The 18,335-nt window shown below is 44.4% G+C and overlaps 1 protein-coding gene across 1 annotated transcript in view; it reads right to left on the reverse strand.

Moving 5' to 3' along the window:
* The window catches only part of ANK3 (ankyrin 3), a 182,533-nt gene that overhangs the window by 117,222 nt on the left and 46,976 nt on the right, over positions 1 to 18,335 (reverse strand). The window contains exons 2-6 of the mRNA XM_063307756.1: positions 11,206 to 11,307; positions 9,745 to 9,843; positions 6,699 to 6,797; positions 3,078 to 3,176; positions 1,252 to 1,437 (exon numbers count right to left, since the gene is read on the reverse strand). Coding sequence (XP_063163826.1) covers positions 1,252 to 1,437; positions 3,078 to 3,176; positions 6,699 to 6,797; positions 9,745 to 9,843; positions 11,206 to 11,307 — 585 coding nt within the window. The remainder of the gene's footprint in view (positions 1 to 1,251; positions 1,438 to 3,077; positions 3,177 to 6,698; positions 6,798 to 9,744; positions 9,844 to 11,205; positions 11,308 to 18,335) is intronic.

Genomic DNA, 18,335 nt, shown 5'->3' on the forward strand with positions numbered 1-18,335 from the left:
CAGAGTCGATACACAGAGAATATTTTAGATAGATAGATAGATAGATAGATAGATAGATGATAGATAGATAGATAGATAGATAGATAGATAGATAGATAGATAGATAGATAGATAGATAGATATACCTCGGTTGTTCTATTCACCATCATCTAGGTTAACACATTTGGAAGCAAAGGAAAGGGGGAAAAATGAACGGTTAGTCCTCTAACAGCGATAATGGGGCAGAAAGCTTTGTGAAGGCCAGGTGATGCGAAGATGAAAATCACAAACAAGCACAGAAGGAAAGCGAGGCTGAACAGCAGAAACACAAAGGCTCATTAAAAAGGAATTACAATGTTTACCGCCCAGAGGCCGTGTGAATTGTGGGGGGAGGGCTATAAACATTGTTAAACAAATAAGTAAATACCCCGGGGTAAAAATCAAAACGCTTCTCTCTTTCTCCGGCTCCCCCTCTGTTCCCCTGGCAGCCTTCAGTTCTAGATCTCCCTACCTGTTGGCTCTGGGTTCTGTCAATTTCTCACACAACAGGAAAGTAGTGCCAATGAGGCTGGCCAGGCTTTGCTTGGCATGCCAATGGCCACACTCTAACACAGGCCTGGCCAGAGCCATTTTGGGAAGGAGCATCAGGCACTTTGAGGGTTTCTTAGGCATCTATAGGACTTAAAGGCCCATATTTTGCCCTGTAAATTGATGAACTGAAAAAGGGGCACCCAATGCTTGGTCCCAATCCTTGGTTCATGGGCTGTGGGGGCACACATGCAGGCCCAGGACAAATCTTTGGCTCTCCTGCACTAATGTGTCAGTGGGGTCAACAAACTGAACTCAGGACTGCAGTAGCTCCTTGCTTGACCTCAAATGCAAACAATACTGTTTGCTTCAAGTATAGAAGGACTTCTATCCACTAATTACATGTTTCCTTCATCGATTTTGAGACAAGATAGCACACTCTCATAATTCAAAGCCCACCAAGTCCAACAGTTGTGCGGCAGAAGCCAACTTAACAAGCCTCCTGGTGCTGCTGCTTCTGTAACTGCAATAACTGGTAGAGCCAAACTAAGATTGGTTGGCTAAATTCAGTTTTGGGATTCAAGCTCAACGTTCAGGTCAACTTTAAAATGTGCTGAATTAAGCCACAGCAGCATGACAGAGATTTCTTACATAATCTGAACTCCTGTTGCTGTCAAGGAGCAGCAGAGGATGAGTGTACATCATTCAATCTGTCCTTCAAAGAAAAAACGTTGCATAACCAACCTTGGATTCCACATCAGCATTGTGGTCATTCTGCAGCAGCAACGCAGCTGCCTTGGTGTCATCCTTGCGCGCAGCGATGTGGAGAGCAGGGAGCCGTACTTTCCCCTTTGTGTCATTTTCAAGCAACAAGGAAACCACCTGGTCGTGACCTTGCTGGAGAGCCACGGCCAACGGGGTGAAGCCGTCCTACCAAAGGAACAAGGAACAGCCCCCAGCAGATGTTACAAAATCAGTCACAGATGACAACTGGATTCCAAAAGAAGTGCCAGCAAAGAATTTTACATTTTGAAATATATACTAACAGATCTTTCTCCAACATCTGTTATGTCAATGTTTCAATAAAAGAAAGAGAAAATCTGAAAATTACTTGTCTGGAAAGAACTATGTGAGTGGTTCTCATTGCAATTATTTTATACTTCCCTGTAAAACGTATTATGGTGCTTACTTCGCAGACATACAAAGTTGAAGGGATTTGACAATTACCAATAACTTTCTCATAAATGTAAAAGACGGTATCAGATAATGAACAGCATGTGCTTCCTAAAGCTACAGTTTAATGCATAATTCATTTCAGCAAAAGTGGAACTTCAAGATTCAGGGCATTAAATGGAAGGCCCAGTCCGTCATGTAATGGGGGTTGCCAGCAAACTGGATGGAAAGTGGAGTGTAATATGGAGTTTGCAGCGGACATCCGCTGCAGGCGGACTTAAGAACTGCTCCGGACTTCTTGCAACCTCTCTTGATGGATCTGCAATACACATTATTTCCTGACGGAGAGCCACCTGTCTACAAGCAGCAGGTGAGGAACTCGGCTCCAAAAGTTATATCCAAAGGACAGGGCAAAACGTAAACTTGAATTCAAACAAACTGAATTCAGTCAATATGATGAACCTCCACGGACATCATCATTTCCTCCTTTCTGTCCCATTAAACCTAATCATGTTACCAACGTGGGTCAACTTCAGCAAATGTTAGCTGCACAAAAAGTTAAAGTAGTACATGCTATAGAAAGTTGGCCACAAACATGGCACAGAGCACCCTTCCCAACTGCATGCCCTCCATTGTGTGAGGTCTTCAAGTTCCTGGGCTCTTGGTCAGCAAAGAATCTGGACATTGGGAAATCTGGGAACGTGAGAGCCTCTGATCTGTAACACAGCCTAGGTTCCTTTTGACTACAGACTGTTTAATAAACCACCTTTGATTGGGATCACGCAATACAATACAACAGAACAAACCCAAAGAGACTATATTATGTCTTAGCTAATGCATGGACCCAGGAAAATAAGTATTCATCAGAACTACAGTTTGGATGTCTATGCATCTAATTTGCACTATGAAGCATGAGAGAGCTGTCCACCAGGACTTGTTTACGGCCAGTAGCTAGGGAGTGGTAAAACACGTTGCACAGCAACGCAAACAACTCTGACTGAGATGTATCAAAGCAGACGGATTTACAATTAAGAGCCTTTTGCTGTAGATTTTTTCCAACTTCGCAGGCTCTGAAGTCCCTACAGAGCTCAGGCTTTTCTGGTGATCTCCCACCTGAGCACCAGCTGGGTCTGCCCTGCTTACATTCTTTTTGATCAGCCACGGTTGGGTGGATGCTGTTGTATACTATGAAAGCCACACAACAAACTGAAATTAAATTAAATTATTGTGCTGGTCCCACCTGCCTATGTTTTCTTGAAGCACAGCTCTCAGCATAGCACTCCTCAGGCAAATCTGACCCTGGCCCACATCTGATCACCTTCATTTATCTTATATAACACAACCACCAATATATTTAATATTTTGGCAAAGATGATATACTGCCTATGAACATTTACCTCTGTGGCAAGGCTCTGACTAGCTCCATTATCAAGAAGAAACTTAACCACTTCCAGGTGATTTTCTTGGGCTGCCATGTACAGCGGTGTGAAGCCATTCTAGGGAAAAAGAGGGAAAAAACATGGAGAAGCTGAAATTTTCAGAACCCGACACATCTTGAGGGCGCAGGATGGTGGAAGGCTGATCTGAGGTCTCTGAACCAGGTGGCCAGTGCCATGTTCACACTGAGGATTGAGCCGATGCCGGCTGCAACTTGGAAACTTGTTTTTCAGTGCTCCCCTATCTGAAAAATATCCTTTTTAGTTGATGGAATATAAAAAGAGATGAACAACAGGGGAACCTTAGGCCCTTTTCAGACACAACTATCTGAAGGAGTCTCCTGGCTGAAGCTGCATATTGCTTTGCTTTTACATGGAAAAGCGAGAGAGAACTTTATGTGTTCGCAGTTTGTCCACACAACAATGTCCATGATTTAAAAATTAAGATTCTGAGCAAACTCGATCATAAAAAAGAGGGACTACACACTGGTCTGATGTGTGAGCATTGTTCACACCCTTGCAGATGGCCAACTCTGATTCTAGAGGCCTGAACAGCTAGCCATGAAGATGCCCAAGGATGAAACAAGCATCAGGAGATCAAAGGCAAACTCTTCCCTTACATACTTATGTGTGATGTCATGACACAAGTACAAAAGAAGGAGAGTTGGCACTATGAGGTCACAACACAAGTTTTGTCATTCCCCCCAACCCCATCCCCCACCTTGTCTGGAAGCCCATGCCCAGCTCAGCAATTGGGTCTCCAGCCCTGACTTCCTTGGAAAAGAAAGGAAGAAGAAAGACTAAGTGATAGGCATTCAGCACCAGCTTTAGGGAAGAATGGTTCCTCTCATACTTTCTGCTGAGTTCAGCAAACAATTGAGCATCGATGCTTCCCACCAAAATGTGGTGCAACCTAATCCTGTTGAAAAAGTGGAGGACTATTTCTAAACCACCCCTTGGATGAATAGTGAAGCCATAACCCCCAACCAAGCACAGCCCCTTGTTGGGTCTTAGCTGGAAAGAGTAATGGGAGGAACGTTTGAGTAAAGTAAGCGGTGCGGCTCCAAAAGGCTCCTAGCCCAGGAAGGGGAGGGTGAGAGACATCCCTTTTTCTGAGCTGCAGATACTTGGTCTTGACTGTCTTCTCCTGGAGAGGCCTCTGTCTGCTCAAGGGCAATTTAATGGCTGGGTAACAGCTGTCAAACCCCAAGAACAATCTGAGGACTGCCTTGGTCTCCAGCGAATGAGACAGACAGGAAGTGTTGGGCTCTTCCTCCTCAGCTGGGTGACAGCTGATGAAACGGAATACAACTGCAAACTGGGGAAAAGCCAGCAAACGCAGAGGCCCGCTGGCAATCCGAATGAGGCAGAATTGTGTCCTTTGCCAACGTAAGCCGGCAAAGGGAGCGAGACGGTTCCACCGTCCACAACCAATGAAAATAAACTCTTTGTTAATGGCTTATTTGTCTATACCATTTGAGAGAGTCTGTGAGATTCAGGATCAGCTGATACTTGGTCAAGGTTTCTCTGTTGTTCTAACAGCTTTTATCACAGCCATGCAACCTATCCTGATCTTGTGGGATGTTACTTTATTTTTAATTTCATTTTGAGATTTAAATAGTTTGACTAAATGTTAATGGTGACTTATTTTGTGAGGTGCCTTCTGCATTGGGTTTAGGCCAAAGGCACAGTATAGATTAACCTGGCAGGGCTCAAAAAATACACCTTAATGAGTTAAACGGATGATACTTCCAGGGAAACGAACACAGGACCAACGACTAATTCAACTATGGAATATCCTGTCTCATGAACCCAAAGCCTTTACATACTCTCCTGGTCGTCTCCCGGCAAGAGAGCCAGGCATCGTGACGTGGAAGCCAGACACCATGTGAAAACTGGATGGCAGGAAGCTCAGCAGCCTGGGAATTTCAAGGTGAGATCTGTAGGAGGGCCCCCAGTGCATCATAAGGCCCCCTGCACAGCAGGGGTACACCAGTGCAGGCCAGCACGGAGGGAAATGCAATGCATCCATTGAAAGCTGCTCTCCTAACCTTGAGAATACCATAGATAGTCAAGAAAACAAACAGACCACAGGATAAATCAATCCAGACTTCTCACTCAAGGCACAAATAACCAGGCTCATATTATCATATTCTGTACACATTGTGCAGATGGATCTCTTGACAAGTCTGTAATGCTGGGAAAGCTGGAAGGAACAAGAAGAAGAGGATGAACCACAGCCAGGTGGCTGCACTTCATTACAGTGGTGATGGGTCCCCCTTTGGAAGACTTGAAGGGCCAGGTTGAGGACAGATCATCCAGGAGAAGGTCTATCTGCGTGGCCACTAAGAATCAACACGCACTTGACTTAATCAAATATGATACTATTTTCAGTGCAGAGCCTTTAAACTCTCAAACCTTTAGCCTTGAGATCCCTAAAGGCCAGGCTGAGAACAGAAGAAATTGGAGATAATCTATCTAAGTGATCGCTAAGCATCCACATTGACTTAAAGGCATTTAATCAATCAATCAGTACATATCTCAAAATATGTAACCTTTAAACAGCCTTCAGTCAATGACCATAGATTGAAGATGATGGACACTCTAGTTTGAACATATCTAACTTGGGAAGGCTAGTTTGAGCCTTCTCTATTTTGATTTAATATCATTGTATGACTGCAGCAACTCTAATAGGCTCTTTTTAAAGGATTGCTGTGGGATATTTACAAGAAATTGGTGATGTTTTCCTTCCACCCACTCCAGAAGAGGGTTGAAATTTTTCTACTGTTCGGCTCAGATCATCTGCCAATCCAGCCGTGTAACAATGTCATTCCTATGATACTGAAGGGTTGTCCTCAAGAGGTGGACAAAATGTTTTGCAGCAGTTTGTATCCCCTAACTTCAGAGCTCCTTATGGCTAGGATGGGAGTTGAGGGGACAACTGATCCAGCCCACAATGTATCCAGAGAAGCAGTGACAGCAACATGCTGATGGGCTCTGTGGTGCTACAAATTCAGTTCCAACTTCTGGGGGTGTGGAGGTGCACACATTGCTGCTATCTGCAACTCTTTAAAGCAACTGAATCTTTTTCTGGCATTGCATGGCTGCCAGGTCATCATAGGAAAAGATGCTGCTGCTTTAAAGAGTTATAGAAAGGTGACATGTTTGCATTCCTGCATATGCCAAAGCATCTTTTGGGGATTAAATCCGAAGCATCACACAGCCCCACTAGGTCACACCAAAACAGTCTTGCCTATTCTCACCGCAGAGAGAAGCAGGAGTTTAATTCCGCAGGTCCAGGACAGATTCCACATTTGGATACTTATGTGGATTTCCCCAGAGCCTGAACTAGGGAGATTTCTGTGGTTCTAACAGGGAGGAAGGAAACAGTAACCGAAAAGGTTTGTTTATAGTCACAATCTGACACAATATGATTTGCCCAGCTGCTTTCAGTGTTAACTCCAGAAAACCTACTAGAGAGAAGTGAAGAATGTGAAAGGATTTCGGGAAGAAAGGAAGAAAGACGCAGCACCCAAATTCATCCCTGTCAGCAGAGCGGAGTCCAAGCCAAGATGGTTTTACCTGCGACTGTGCATTGACGTTGGCCCCATTCGTAACCAGCACCCTCACCACCTCGGTCTGCCCAGCCAAGGATGCTATGTGCAAAGCTGTGTTTCCTTTCTGTAACGAGAGACCAGGAGGGAATGTGAAAAATGTGCCGGGCCCTCCAACCAAATGGCAGCAGGGAGACACAAATGAGCATGTTGACAGCCCAGCAGTCCCGAGGTGACCCATGCAGGGATTCTGTGCATAACTAGATAACTTTCTGACAAGACCCATTGGAAATTTAGTTACCAAGGAACAAGCTCATCTGCTCCAAAGTGCCACTTAGATTCAGGAGGAGGCATGCCACGAAAGAGAATTAACTAGATAATTTGGGCAACTTTTGTTTACATGCAGTAAATTCTCAGGATGCAGACTCGACTTCAGCTTCTGTGGGCTGTGGGAATCACCATGAACTGTGGGCTGAAAAGGGTCCAGCGTATGGCCCCATGGGCACCCTTGGTGGGCAAACGGTGGCACCTGCAGCATGGCATTATGCCACATGTGGCATTATGTGATATAATGCCACATTATGGACATGACATGGGCACCTGCGTCAGAAGTCATGGCACAACACAAGGGACATTCTTTGCACATGGACGTCATGGCTCAGGCAGGGGAAGGGCGGTTCTTTCACACAGAACGAATGACTGTTAGATTGCCACAATTTACTGAGCTGGCATCTTCCTTCTAGCCACGGTTAAGGTTCATAATCTTTTGTTGGTGGCTGAACCACGCAGCAAGCTGCAGATAATTTAAACTAGAAAGGAAAACTTCTGCACTCCTTTTGACCTTAGAAGAGAGGTCTTGTGAATGAGTTTTCTGCCATTTATGCAGATTATGCTGGACTATAACGTAGCATTAGAGGTGAAATAGCACAGGAAATGGGATTTGGTTATCCTTTTGATTCTTTCGTTTGCAGATATATTTAATCTCCTCGCTTTTCATTTTGATATTGCCACTGTGTACTGCACGCATCCTGTTTCTCTTCTGGCAGTGCCATCAGCTGCAGCTCTGCCCACCTCTTCTGCCCTCCACCACCGTCTCCCTGCTGGGCCCAGAAGCAGGTCTGCAGATGCGCCGCAGCATGGCTGTGCCGATCCTTCCTCAGAGACCTTGAAGAAGAATTAAAATGGCAACTCTGCACGAAACACAGCCTGGTGCTGCAGAGCCTGTTTCCTGGAACACCTGAGCCACAGGGAAGAGCTTGCTGTTTAGGAGCGTGCAAAGTGTTTCAGACTGCTCGTTCTGTCATTTTGGAAAGGTCTCCAGCTCAAAGCAGTGTTTTATGCTCAAAACACACCCTGACATGTCAAAATGGCTTATTTCAGACTCAAAAAGTGGCATTTTGAATTTGAGATGGTCCACTCCAAAACATTTACATGCTATTATGGCTACTTGTCTACTTACTAAAATACTCCGCGTGCAGGATGTGTCTCTCTGCCGCTGTTTCTTTAAATAATGCCCCCATCCTTGTTCCCAGAAAGAAACATGCTTCGGGGCAGCAGCCGGGCTGGTCCTGCCTTCCAAGGGGCAGGTCTCCTGGGGCCCACCCACCCTTCCACTGCCCGAGATATTCTTGCTGTTTTTACTGTAACCTGCCTCCAGAAGCTTCAGCAGACACATGTGGTATATAAATTTATTAAATGTATTTATGTAAATGACACGTGCAAGTTGAGTTAACTTAATCTGCTCAAGAATCTTTTTTTAAATAAAATCTATTCTAATTTTGGTATTTGACAGATTGTTGTTTATTCGTCCAGTCGCTTCGGACTCTTCGTGACTTCATGGACCAGCCCACGCCAGAGCTTCCTGTTGGTCGTCAACACCCCCAGCTCCCCCAGGGACGAGTCCGTCACCTCTAGAATATCATCCATCCATCTTGCCCTTGGTCGGCCCCTCTTCCTTTGGCCCTCCACTCTCCCTAGCATCAGCATCTTCTCCAGGGTGTCCTGTCTTCTCCTTATGTGGCCAAAGTACTTCAGTTTTGCCTTTAATATCATTCCCGCAAGTGAGCAGTCTGGCTTGATTTCCTGGAGGATGGACTAGTTTGATCTTCTTGCAGTCCAAGGCACTCTCAGAATTGTCCTCCAACACCACAGTTCCAAAGCATCCATCTTCCTTCTCTCAGCCTTCCTTATGGTCCAGCTCTCACAGCCATATGTCACTACGGGGAACACCACTGCTTTAACCCTGTGGACCTTTGTGGTCAGTAATGGATAGATACATTCTTTAATGTGGAAAAGTCCCTATATAGCTCTTCTGAAAAACTATTGCTGTTGCAATGTCTTTTTTGCACAGGGAAAATGAACTAATTCCTCGGCACTCCGATCTGCACTCCTGGAAGGTTTGCTGGATTCCGACAGCCAACCTGACATCCGATGGAGCTCGTGGCCACATTCTCTTCCCTCCCTCCTGGCAATAAGTGCTTTGCATTCCAGACGTCGTAAATGTTGGACTGCTGCTCTTGAACACACTGGCAGTGGCCACTGGCACAGCTGGGGTTGCAAAGCACGTCCTGGTGGCCTTCCACCTGTCAGACTCAACCAATTCAGTGTCTCCTGGGTGCCAAACCACTTGACTGGCATGTTGCCTTTTGGCTCAGAGTACTGCAGGACACCAGTTCCTGGAATTGGCAAGCCACTGTTCATGGCTTACTGTGATATGTATACCCCGCCAGCTGTGGTTTTTCAACCCACAATAAGTATGGTTAACAGAACTGTGGCTTAATGAAACGTGGGCCCCCAGCCATTTTTTATCAAAACCCTAGTTCCACCTGATCACTGATCTTAAGCTGAAATGAGACAGATTCATTTCCTGACCAGCATCTGCCTACTTCTGGTCTCTGAAACCACAGACTTCACCTATCCCAAAGCATTTTCTCTTTCCTCCACAGCTCCCCACCTTAATCTCTTGGCTAAAAGCTTATGGCCTTTTTCTTTTCTTTTCTTTCACTTGGCTGCCCCTCTGCAAGCATGGAATCTGTGTGGGGAAGCAAGGAAAGATTCAGACACCAGCTCCAGACCTTTGTTGCTGCATCCACATTGGCACCTCTCTGTATCAGCTCCGAAACAACTTCTACGTGGCCTTCTTTGGAGGCGAGATGGAGCGCGTTCAGCCCATTCTGATAAAAACAAAGGGAATGGGAGAGATTGATGGAGGGTGCCCAGAACAACAGATGATAAATTCAAGAGGCCTAAAGGTCACATTCCAGCATGATGAGAGCTTGCAGAGAGAAAGCGAGAGACAGAGAGAGAGAGACAGAGAGAGACCTAGTCTATCTCTCTCTAATTCATTTATTTTGTGAAACAATGCACAAACTCCCTTTGCAATGCAATGTAGCATAAATCTAATGGAAAACAAAGTGCAGTTATCATTATGTTTTACTTGAATAGCACAGCGAACAATACCACTCCATCAAAGGTATTAAAGAGACAACACTCCTATGGTGGCTGACAATTCTGGAAGCTATCGATTTCAGAGCATCACTTGGTGGGCACCATGCCCAGGGAGACCACAGGGCAGGTTCCGTTCCATCTACTGCAGAAACACAAACTTCCTTGCAGAAGTGTTTATGGGCTATTTCATTTTCAAATGAGAGCTTCACCTACAGATGTCACTGAAATTGGACCCCTGTGCATACTTCCTCAGCAGGAAGTCCCATTTTTTTCCTAAAATTGTATTGCCATGGTTACAGCCTCCATAGTTTAAAATGGTACCCATGTCTAGAGTGTCAAAGTACAAAGTACGTTTCTGTATGGAGGTGTCAGCACACAATTCATCTGTAATCGGTAAAAGTATGCCACTTGTATTGAAACCAAGCAATTTCTCCTGACAAGAAAAGATGGAATTATAATTCTGGTATTGGTGTATTTCCATAAAATCCAGAGGAGTTAATTTCAAGTAATAATGTACATTGAACACATCAATAGGCACACATTTTGGTTACAAAGGACTGACTTCAAAACAAGATGGAAACAATATGTGCACCAGCCTAATGAGTGCAAGCTGAAGCAAAGTTCAAGGCTTAAGTACAAGCTTAAAATGCCATCTAAGGAAGTAAATCCTACTCTGTTCAATGGGGCTTAGCTTAGAAAGGATGTGTAGGACTGTAGCCTTAATATCATTGTTCTTTCTTACCATATCTTTTTCCCCAGCTACACTCAATCTACCTACTCTCTGGTAACCTTTTTAGCGGAAAGCTATTTTAGTTTTTGTGCAGTAACCACAGAATTAGTAGCAACAGCAATAATAATGAACAGTGGGCATGAACTAGGCTATTCTGACTGCCTAAGCAAACCTTTCCTTGCCTCAAGCCCTCTAAACGAGCTGGATTTCAATTCCCATAATCCCCAGCCAGCCTGGGCAGAAGAACCTCTAGCTTACACTGGAGGAGGCTGTTCTGAACTCTTGGACTGGCACTGTCAAGACACAGACACAAATATAGGCTAGCAGTAAAAAGAAAAAAATCAAACATTTCTACAACCTGGTTACAAATGTTGATGTCCACTCCACTCTTTAAATAATCAAGAGCTTTTTCTAAGTTTCCTGCACGGGCAGCTCGTAGGTAACTTGCATTGGTGTCAGACTGTAAGAGAAAGAAAGAGAAGAGAAAATAAAGACGTTGAAAACCAAGCATGAGATGAAATCTGTATTTTGTGGCTTGGAACATTTATGTAACTAGCCATTCGTACCCCAGGTCCTACAGCAGCACACCTGAAAGCACCACCGTGGGGAGGGATTTCTCTTAGTTGAGAGATTCTAGAACCATTTGCTTTAAACACAAGACATCTTTTTTCTGGCACCTGGGTACAGATTTTGGTGTAGGTACATGAGCTGCTCGTCTTCAAGATAGGCATTACAATGGCCCTGTATAGACAGTTCGGTGTAGTGGTTAAAGGCCCCAGGACAGAAATGGGAAGACCATGAGTTCTAGTCCTGCCTTGGGCATGAAGCCAGTCGGGTGATTTCGGGCCAGTCCTTTCAAAAACTGTTGCCAAAAAAAATGCAGGGACTTGTCCAAGCAGCCACCAGGAATCAAGACTGACTCAGAGCTACAGAAACATAATAAAATATAGAGAGAGACTAAAAAGTAGTTTGGTCACGAGGTTTATAGATTATTTTGGGAAGAGTAAAGGGTCCTAACATATTAACTGTTTGTCTCCGTCATCAATTTCAGTCTAAAGAAAACATGTTGTTATGCATTTTTTTCCAGCAGGAAAAAAGGACCCAGGAAGGCAAATAAACACATTTTTACAAACTTTTTACAATAGTTACTTTAAAATTAGAGTTCTCCTAGGTCTTGATCTCAAGTGGATACTTATTCTTGGATTGCTATCATGACTTTTTGTGGGTGAGTCACAATTTTCAATTGTGTGAATGGTTCTTTCTACACAGACAGCAGGCCTGGATCATCTTCCAAAAGAAAGGGGACAGCACAGCCCTGGCACCGTTTTTCAGGCTCCAACATCTCTAGGAGACCAACTATTTTCTTTTAATATTTTACAAACAGAGAAGAGTAGATCTGGCTCCTTAAACAGACTCAGGACAAATCAAAACTTTAAGCTTCTTAAGCCTGAAGTTGTACATTCCGAACCTGTAGCTGTCAAGGAAAAGTCGGGGGTGGTGCTGAAGCCTGGGTAGTTCAGGAAAGTGCTCATCGATTCTTACATTTCCCCCCCCCCCGATGTTTTATCATTGCCAGCATAAGCTGACAATACTTTGAATTTAGATATAGCAAAATTATCTCAGCTACACTGTTGTCTATATGTCTAAATGGCACTGAAATATAATCATGTTTATTTAGCATATGTGCCTATAGACCTAAGTTGTGCTTGTCAGCTTTTCTTCTCATCCAGGATGAGAAGAAAAGTATGTCTGTAACTTGGCCAATTATATGGGGAGACCTGATGAAGTGGCTTACCGCCCATAAAATCGACTGTTATGATAATAACAACAGGATGAGGTTCTCTGTGCTATTATCCTCTGACAGAAGGAAAATGAAGGACCTGCTCCAGGTCATACAGCAATTACAGCTCAGGAAGATTGGAAACTGAATTCTCCTGACTCAAACCACCATTTTTTCCCTTAAATTTCACCATTAGCTTTCAGGCTTCCAGGTCTCAAGGAAATCAACATCTGCTAAGGATTTTCTGAATATTGCAGAAGATGGTTGGTTATTTTGGTCTGTTCATTTTTAGACAAATACAACTTTGACTGCAGCCTGCTCCATGCCAGCTACGTACATCAGCAGAGAAAGAGTTGGAGGCAATGATTTAGCGGTCATTTGGGGAACTTATCCAAACTAAAGGACTTTGCCACTGAGGAGGTCATGATAAGCCACCCACGAGTCTCTGGAGTCCAAATGAAAAACTGCTGACCCTCACCACAATCCATAAAATCTTATATTTTCCTATTCTTTTAATTGGTGAAACAAAATACTATACACTAGATAATGACAGTAATTTTCCTGTTAATTTCAATATCCAGCATGATTGTCATTGTACTGGATTTACAAAAGAGCATTTGGTTACTGCTTAGCTGTCTGGTCCATTTTAACATTTGTTGTGCAGGGAAATCTCTAGCAGGATCTCATTGTTCTCAAAGAGGACACATTCTGGCTCATATCCTAGCTCTGATTTTCCTGTGGAACAGAAGCAATAACCTTATTTTGAAGGAGTGAATTTGCTCGTAGACCATCTCTACCAAATGTGAAGAGATATTTGTACCCCAAAGATACTTTCTTGGGTAGATTCTCACAAAGACGGAGGAACTCCTACAACAGAATAAAACAGGTGCTTCTACTCACAATGTAAAAGGGAAGAGTCAGTCACCTGTAGAATTTCTCCATCTTTGAACATTCTCACATTCAGAAATACAATAAAACTATTTGCAGAAAACCAGCACATACATACATTCATTAAACTTAGAAACTGCTGTTTATTTAATTTAGAAACTGTCTGACTCCAGTGTAACTCTGGGTGGCTTACATTATAAATAAGAAACAATAAAAAGGAACCAACAGAAAGAAAATCCCATGCGTCCAGGCACAGTCCCTTGAACAGTCAACATAGCCAATAATATCCCAAGTTTTTAAAGACTTCCAGAATGTCATCCAGGTGGGGGCAACACAGATCTATCAGGAGATCTCATTTCAGGGGTCAGGTGCTGTGGCAGAGAAGCCATGCTTCTAAGACCCCAAGAAATGGCATTGCTTGAAGAGACCCCAAGCACACAGTCTTACCAGACAAGTAGCAACCAGTGCAGCTTGCAGACCAGTGGGGTCACATGGGTCTAACCAGCCATGCCCAACGTTGCCCATGTCACCACGTTCTCAACCAGCTATACAGCAGTTTCCAAGCAGTCTTCAAGGGCAGCCCCAACTGTGAGGTGACTAGGGCATGACTCAACAATTTTCCTAAGATTTTGGTGTAGTGGAACGTTAAAAAAGTGGCACCCCTCCATTTCCCCCCACCCTTCAGTTTGAAGGGAAAGAATTCATTTGGTTACTTACTGTGGTGCATGAGTTGGACAAAGCCACAAACTGTTCCTAACCACAATGACACCAAAATGACAAAACCTGTTGTTGTGATGGAAACATTGCCCTGTTGTGCTTGTGTCACAACATCTCACACACAAATAAGAGGTGGAATTGGTATCACAACTTCACAATGCGCATCTTATCACCTGTCCCTCCTGAGGACTCTTAGGGACAAAGTCTTCTCAACCAACCATTGACTGCTAGTTTTGGCCAAGTTGTAAATTTTCTGAGTATCCATACTTCTCTATTTATATATTTTATTTATTAGACTTTTACCCCACCTTTATTTCCTGTCAGCTCAAAGCAGTGTACATATCTAATGCTGTTAACTTATATTGGTAACCTGTATTGCCTTGTTGTGAGGAGGTAATTTCTACTGTTACTATACATATGATATTTATACTTCCCTGTAGGCTGCCTGGAGTCCTGATTAGGGCAGGTTACAAATACAGTAAATATTTTTTTAAGTAGAACACGTCAATACAAGCAACTAGTTTATCAAGCAGTTACATGGATGTAATGGTGCCAAGCGGTCATCTGTACTCATCCTATGAGCAAGGAGGGGCAAATTTTCCAGGTCTACCTAGTTCTCCATTTTACCATGCCACATAAGGCTATATCTTCTGAATTTTTTTCACCTGCAAGAAGCAGGGTTTATAGAGTTTTTTGAATGGTTTATGCCTAAGGCTTAAAAGAGTGGTCTAGTGGTTAAGGCAACGGGCTAGAAACCAGGAGACTGAGAGTTCTAGTCCCCCCTTAGGCACGAAGCCAGTGGGGTGACCTTGGGCCAGTCCCTCTCTCACGGCCCTACGGGGACTGAGGCAATGGCAAACCACTTCAGAAATCTTGCCAAGGAAACGGCAGGGACTTGTCCAGGTAGTTGCCAGGATTCAAGATGGACTTGAAGGTACACACATACACACACAAAAGGCTTGAAACTAATAAAAGAACCCTTATGATGCCAGAAAACGGTTCACTGCTGCTTGGGGTTGTTGCTTAATGGGGTGGGGTGGGGAGAGTTCCCAGGGCCACACAAAGTGGGGGTTGAGGCCCTAATATGGTCCAAAGCCAGGTCACTCACCCCTCCTTTACAGGCTAAGGAGGACTCTCAGTAGCATGCAAGGGATAGGTGGTACAAGTGTTACTCCAAGCTCCTTCTGAAGTTTCCACTTTAATTCAAGTAGGCAACCCTTTTTTCCCCCACGTGGAGGGAAAGATGATTTTGGATACTTAGTGATGCTCTACATCTGTTGTCACCCGAACGGCGGCCTAATCTTAGAATCCCAGAATACTAGCCATACACTTACATCCAATATGCTTTCTTGGTATTTTTGAGAAGAGGAGCAACTATGTTCCAGTTAGTACACAGGAGGAAAAAGCATAGATAATGAGCATCCAGGTACGGTTAGGGTTTGCAGGAAAACCTTTCTTTTATTTGTAAGAGCACGCTCTACAAGTTCTGGAAATCACTTCTCTCACCTTCACTACTAAGTGCTTTGTCGTTTTTTAGATGGGGAAAAAATCTTTCGTTAGTCAAACAAACATTGAGATCAGGTGAATCATCGTACAACGTTCTTTATCTTTTAAAACATCGCTACTTAAGTGTTTTTTTCTCTCAATTACTAATCTCAGCAATACTTTCAGTAATATAATTATTAATTGTAGTCTGGAACTGAACGGGCAACGGCCCCAGCCTGGGGAGCACCCTGCTCCTCATAAATCTTCCTGTAGCCGTGCCAGCGCCACACCACATCACGTAGCCCTCGAGAGCATCGCCTCCAGGGGGCTCCCAAACAGATCCCCTTAATCTACGGGTTAGGTACGGCTTCCCTTCCGCACCTTTTGGTGAACGTGAAGTTCATATTAAATAAATTCACAATCCTTATTCACCGCAACTCATTGCTAGAAGCAAACAAGTACCGTACCCCTGTGGATTCACTCCTCGCCATAGTTCAGTCCGTGCTGTCTGTTGCGTCCTCTGCGCAAGCCATTTCTCCACGCACCCAGAGAGAACGCAGCAGCTTTTGCTCAGCCGCTAACAAAATGCCAGAACAGCACTATTCCCCACGAGCAGGGAACAGGTCAATGCCCTTTCAGAGCCTCTCTCCAGGGCAGAACGATCTCAGCTTCAACCCAGCCCTTCTGTACACATGCCACCGAGGGCAGGCACGATCTCAGCTTCAACCCAGCCCTTCTGTACACATGCCACCGAGGGCAGGCACAGGTCAGGCTGCCTGATCCCTGGCTTCAACATGCAGAAGGCCAGAAACTGGACCCACCAGGGGATCTCTTCCAAGCAAGCTGGCCTCAAACTGATGCTTTTTTGGGTGGAAACGCAGAAGGCCTTCTCAGGGCCTGCTTCACTTTTCTTCTGCATGCTCCGCATTTCCATACAGCAAAGGACTCATCCAAGGCTGATGAATAAGAAACAGACTCCTCAGCCAGGAGGTTAAGATAAATGGAGCCAACACTAGCAGTGCAGATTGAAGCAGGCTTCCTCTACATTCTAGGCCAAAATAAGTGATTCTGGTAGTATTTCCCCTTACAAACAGTACCTTCCTCCCATTTCATCATTACTCTGCTTTTATGCAAAGAAAAATAGCCCGATGCGTCAGTCTGCTTATGAGCAAAGGTTCAAGCCCTCCCTTCTTGTTGAAGTCCATTCCCTCTACACATGGATGGGCCTCCAAACCTCTCCTGGCCCGCAGCTTCTTGATGAGGGGTCATAGCAAGATGACACTAGGCCACTAGATGACAACAAAGACACAAAACCTCTGGAGCCTGACCAGTAGGTGGCCCACAAAGAGCTGCAAATAAATAAGGAACAGGCTGCCATCTTTTAGCTTCCAAGGAAACATCAAGGGTGCCTTGTAAGACGCGCTCCTGTCTCTAAAATATCTCAGTCCACACAGTCACTGGGAGTCAAGCTCAACTGAGCAGCACCTTGCTCCTAACTAGGAAGGTTCACAAGTTCCGCCCTTGTATAGAAATACAGGCACCACCCAATGTGCTGGCTTCACTGCTGTTCCTGTGACATTCTCTTAAGTATTAAAGTCTCCTGAATGTTTCAAAGAGAAAACTGGCCTATAGCATGTTACGGTCTGAGCTGTCGCAAATACAAACATGGCTTAAACAGTCGTAAGAAACTTCTGCTGTCTTCAGAATACCTTGCTTTAAGCTTCAGGAGGCTGCTGCCCAAGAAGGAATCGTGTCCAGCTTGAAAGGAGAACTTGAACGTAAGACCAAATGAAATCCACAACAAAACAAGAGGTTGATATTCACTATTCCAAGTAAGAGATACCTTCGTTCATGACACATTTAACATGCTCCTTTCTCCCTTGATTCCCTCTTTCCTCACATGCTACAGGGAGAATCCCTCTGTTACATTTTCTTCCTCTTCCATAGTTTGTAGCCCTTGGGATTTCCCAAGGGGTGTGAGAGTGAGTTCTCACAGGGTCAGGAGCAAAGAGCGAGGGCACACAGGAGACAGGCGAAAACTGTCCTTCCCACCCAAAAATGAATGGCTTCGAGTTTGTTACGCTGCACAAGAACGAGAAAAAAGATGCAAGAACTGATTTCACTACAAATAGGGCTTGTTATCTAGCAGTCACTAGAATTCCTTCAAAATGGCTTCATCAGATTTTCTGTCATAAGTCTACTTCTCAGAGCTTTTGTGTCCTTGAATGCTCGCTTATGCCTGGTCCCAGTTTAGCTTATTGAGAGAAGCCGGACACTAAGCTTGCTAGTACCTCCCTCTTGTGTGTATGCGGTACTCTTCTGGCCACATAACCCACAGTCAACCCGAGCGTCAGCGGCAATACGATAAGCCAGAAATGAAACTCTGCAACGCGGAATTCTTGGGTCTAGTGCAGTGGAACCGCATTTGCCTGTCCTCCCCTTTCCTTTGAATCCTTTTCTCGGAAGGTCCCTCACATTGTCTCTGAGCACCTTTAGTTGGGATTTCTTGGGAAAACCAGACACGTGCTAAAAACCTCAGCAATGCTTTTTTAAAAAGTGATTTCCCTCCTATTTCTATGGGCAACACCTACTTCTGTGCCACAGACTAAAAAACGAAA

The sequence above is a fragment of the Candoia aspera genome, chromosome 6, assembly GCF_035149785.1.
Source record: "Candoia aspera isolate rCanAsp1 chromosome 6, rCanAsp1.hap2, whole genome shotgun sequence".
Classification (NCBI taxonomy): Eukaryota; Metazoa; Chordata; class Lepidosauria; order Squamata; family Boidae; genus Candoia; species Candoia aspera.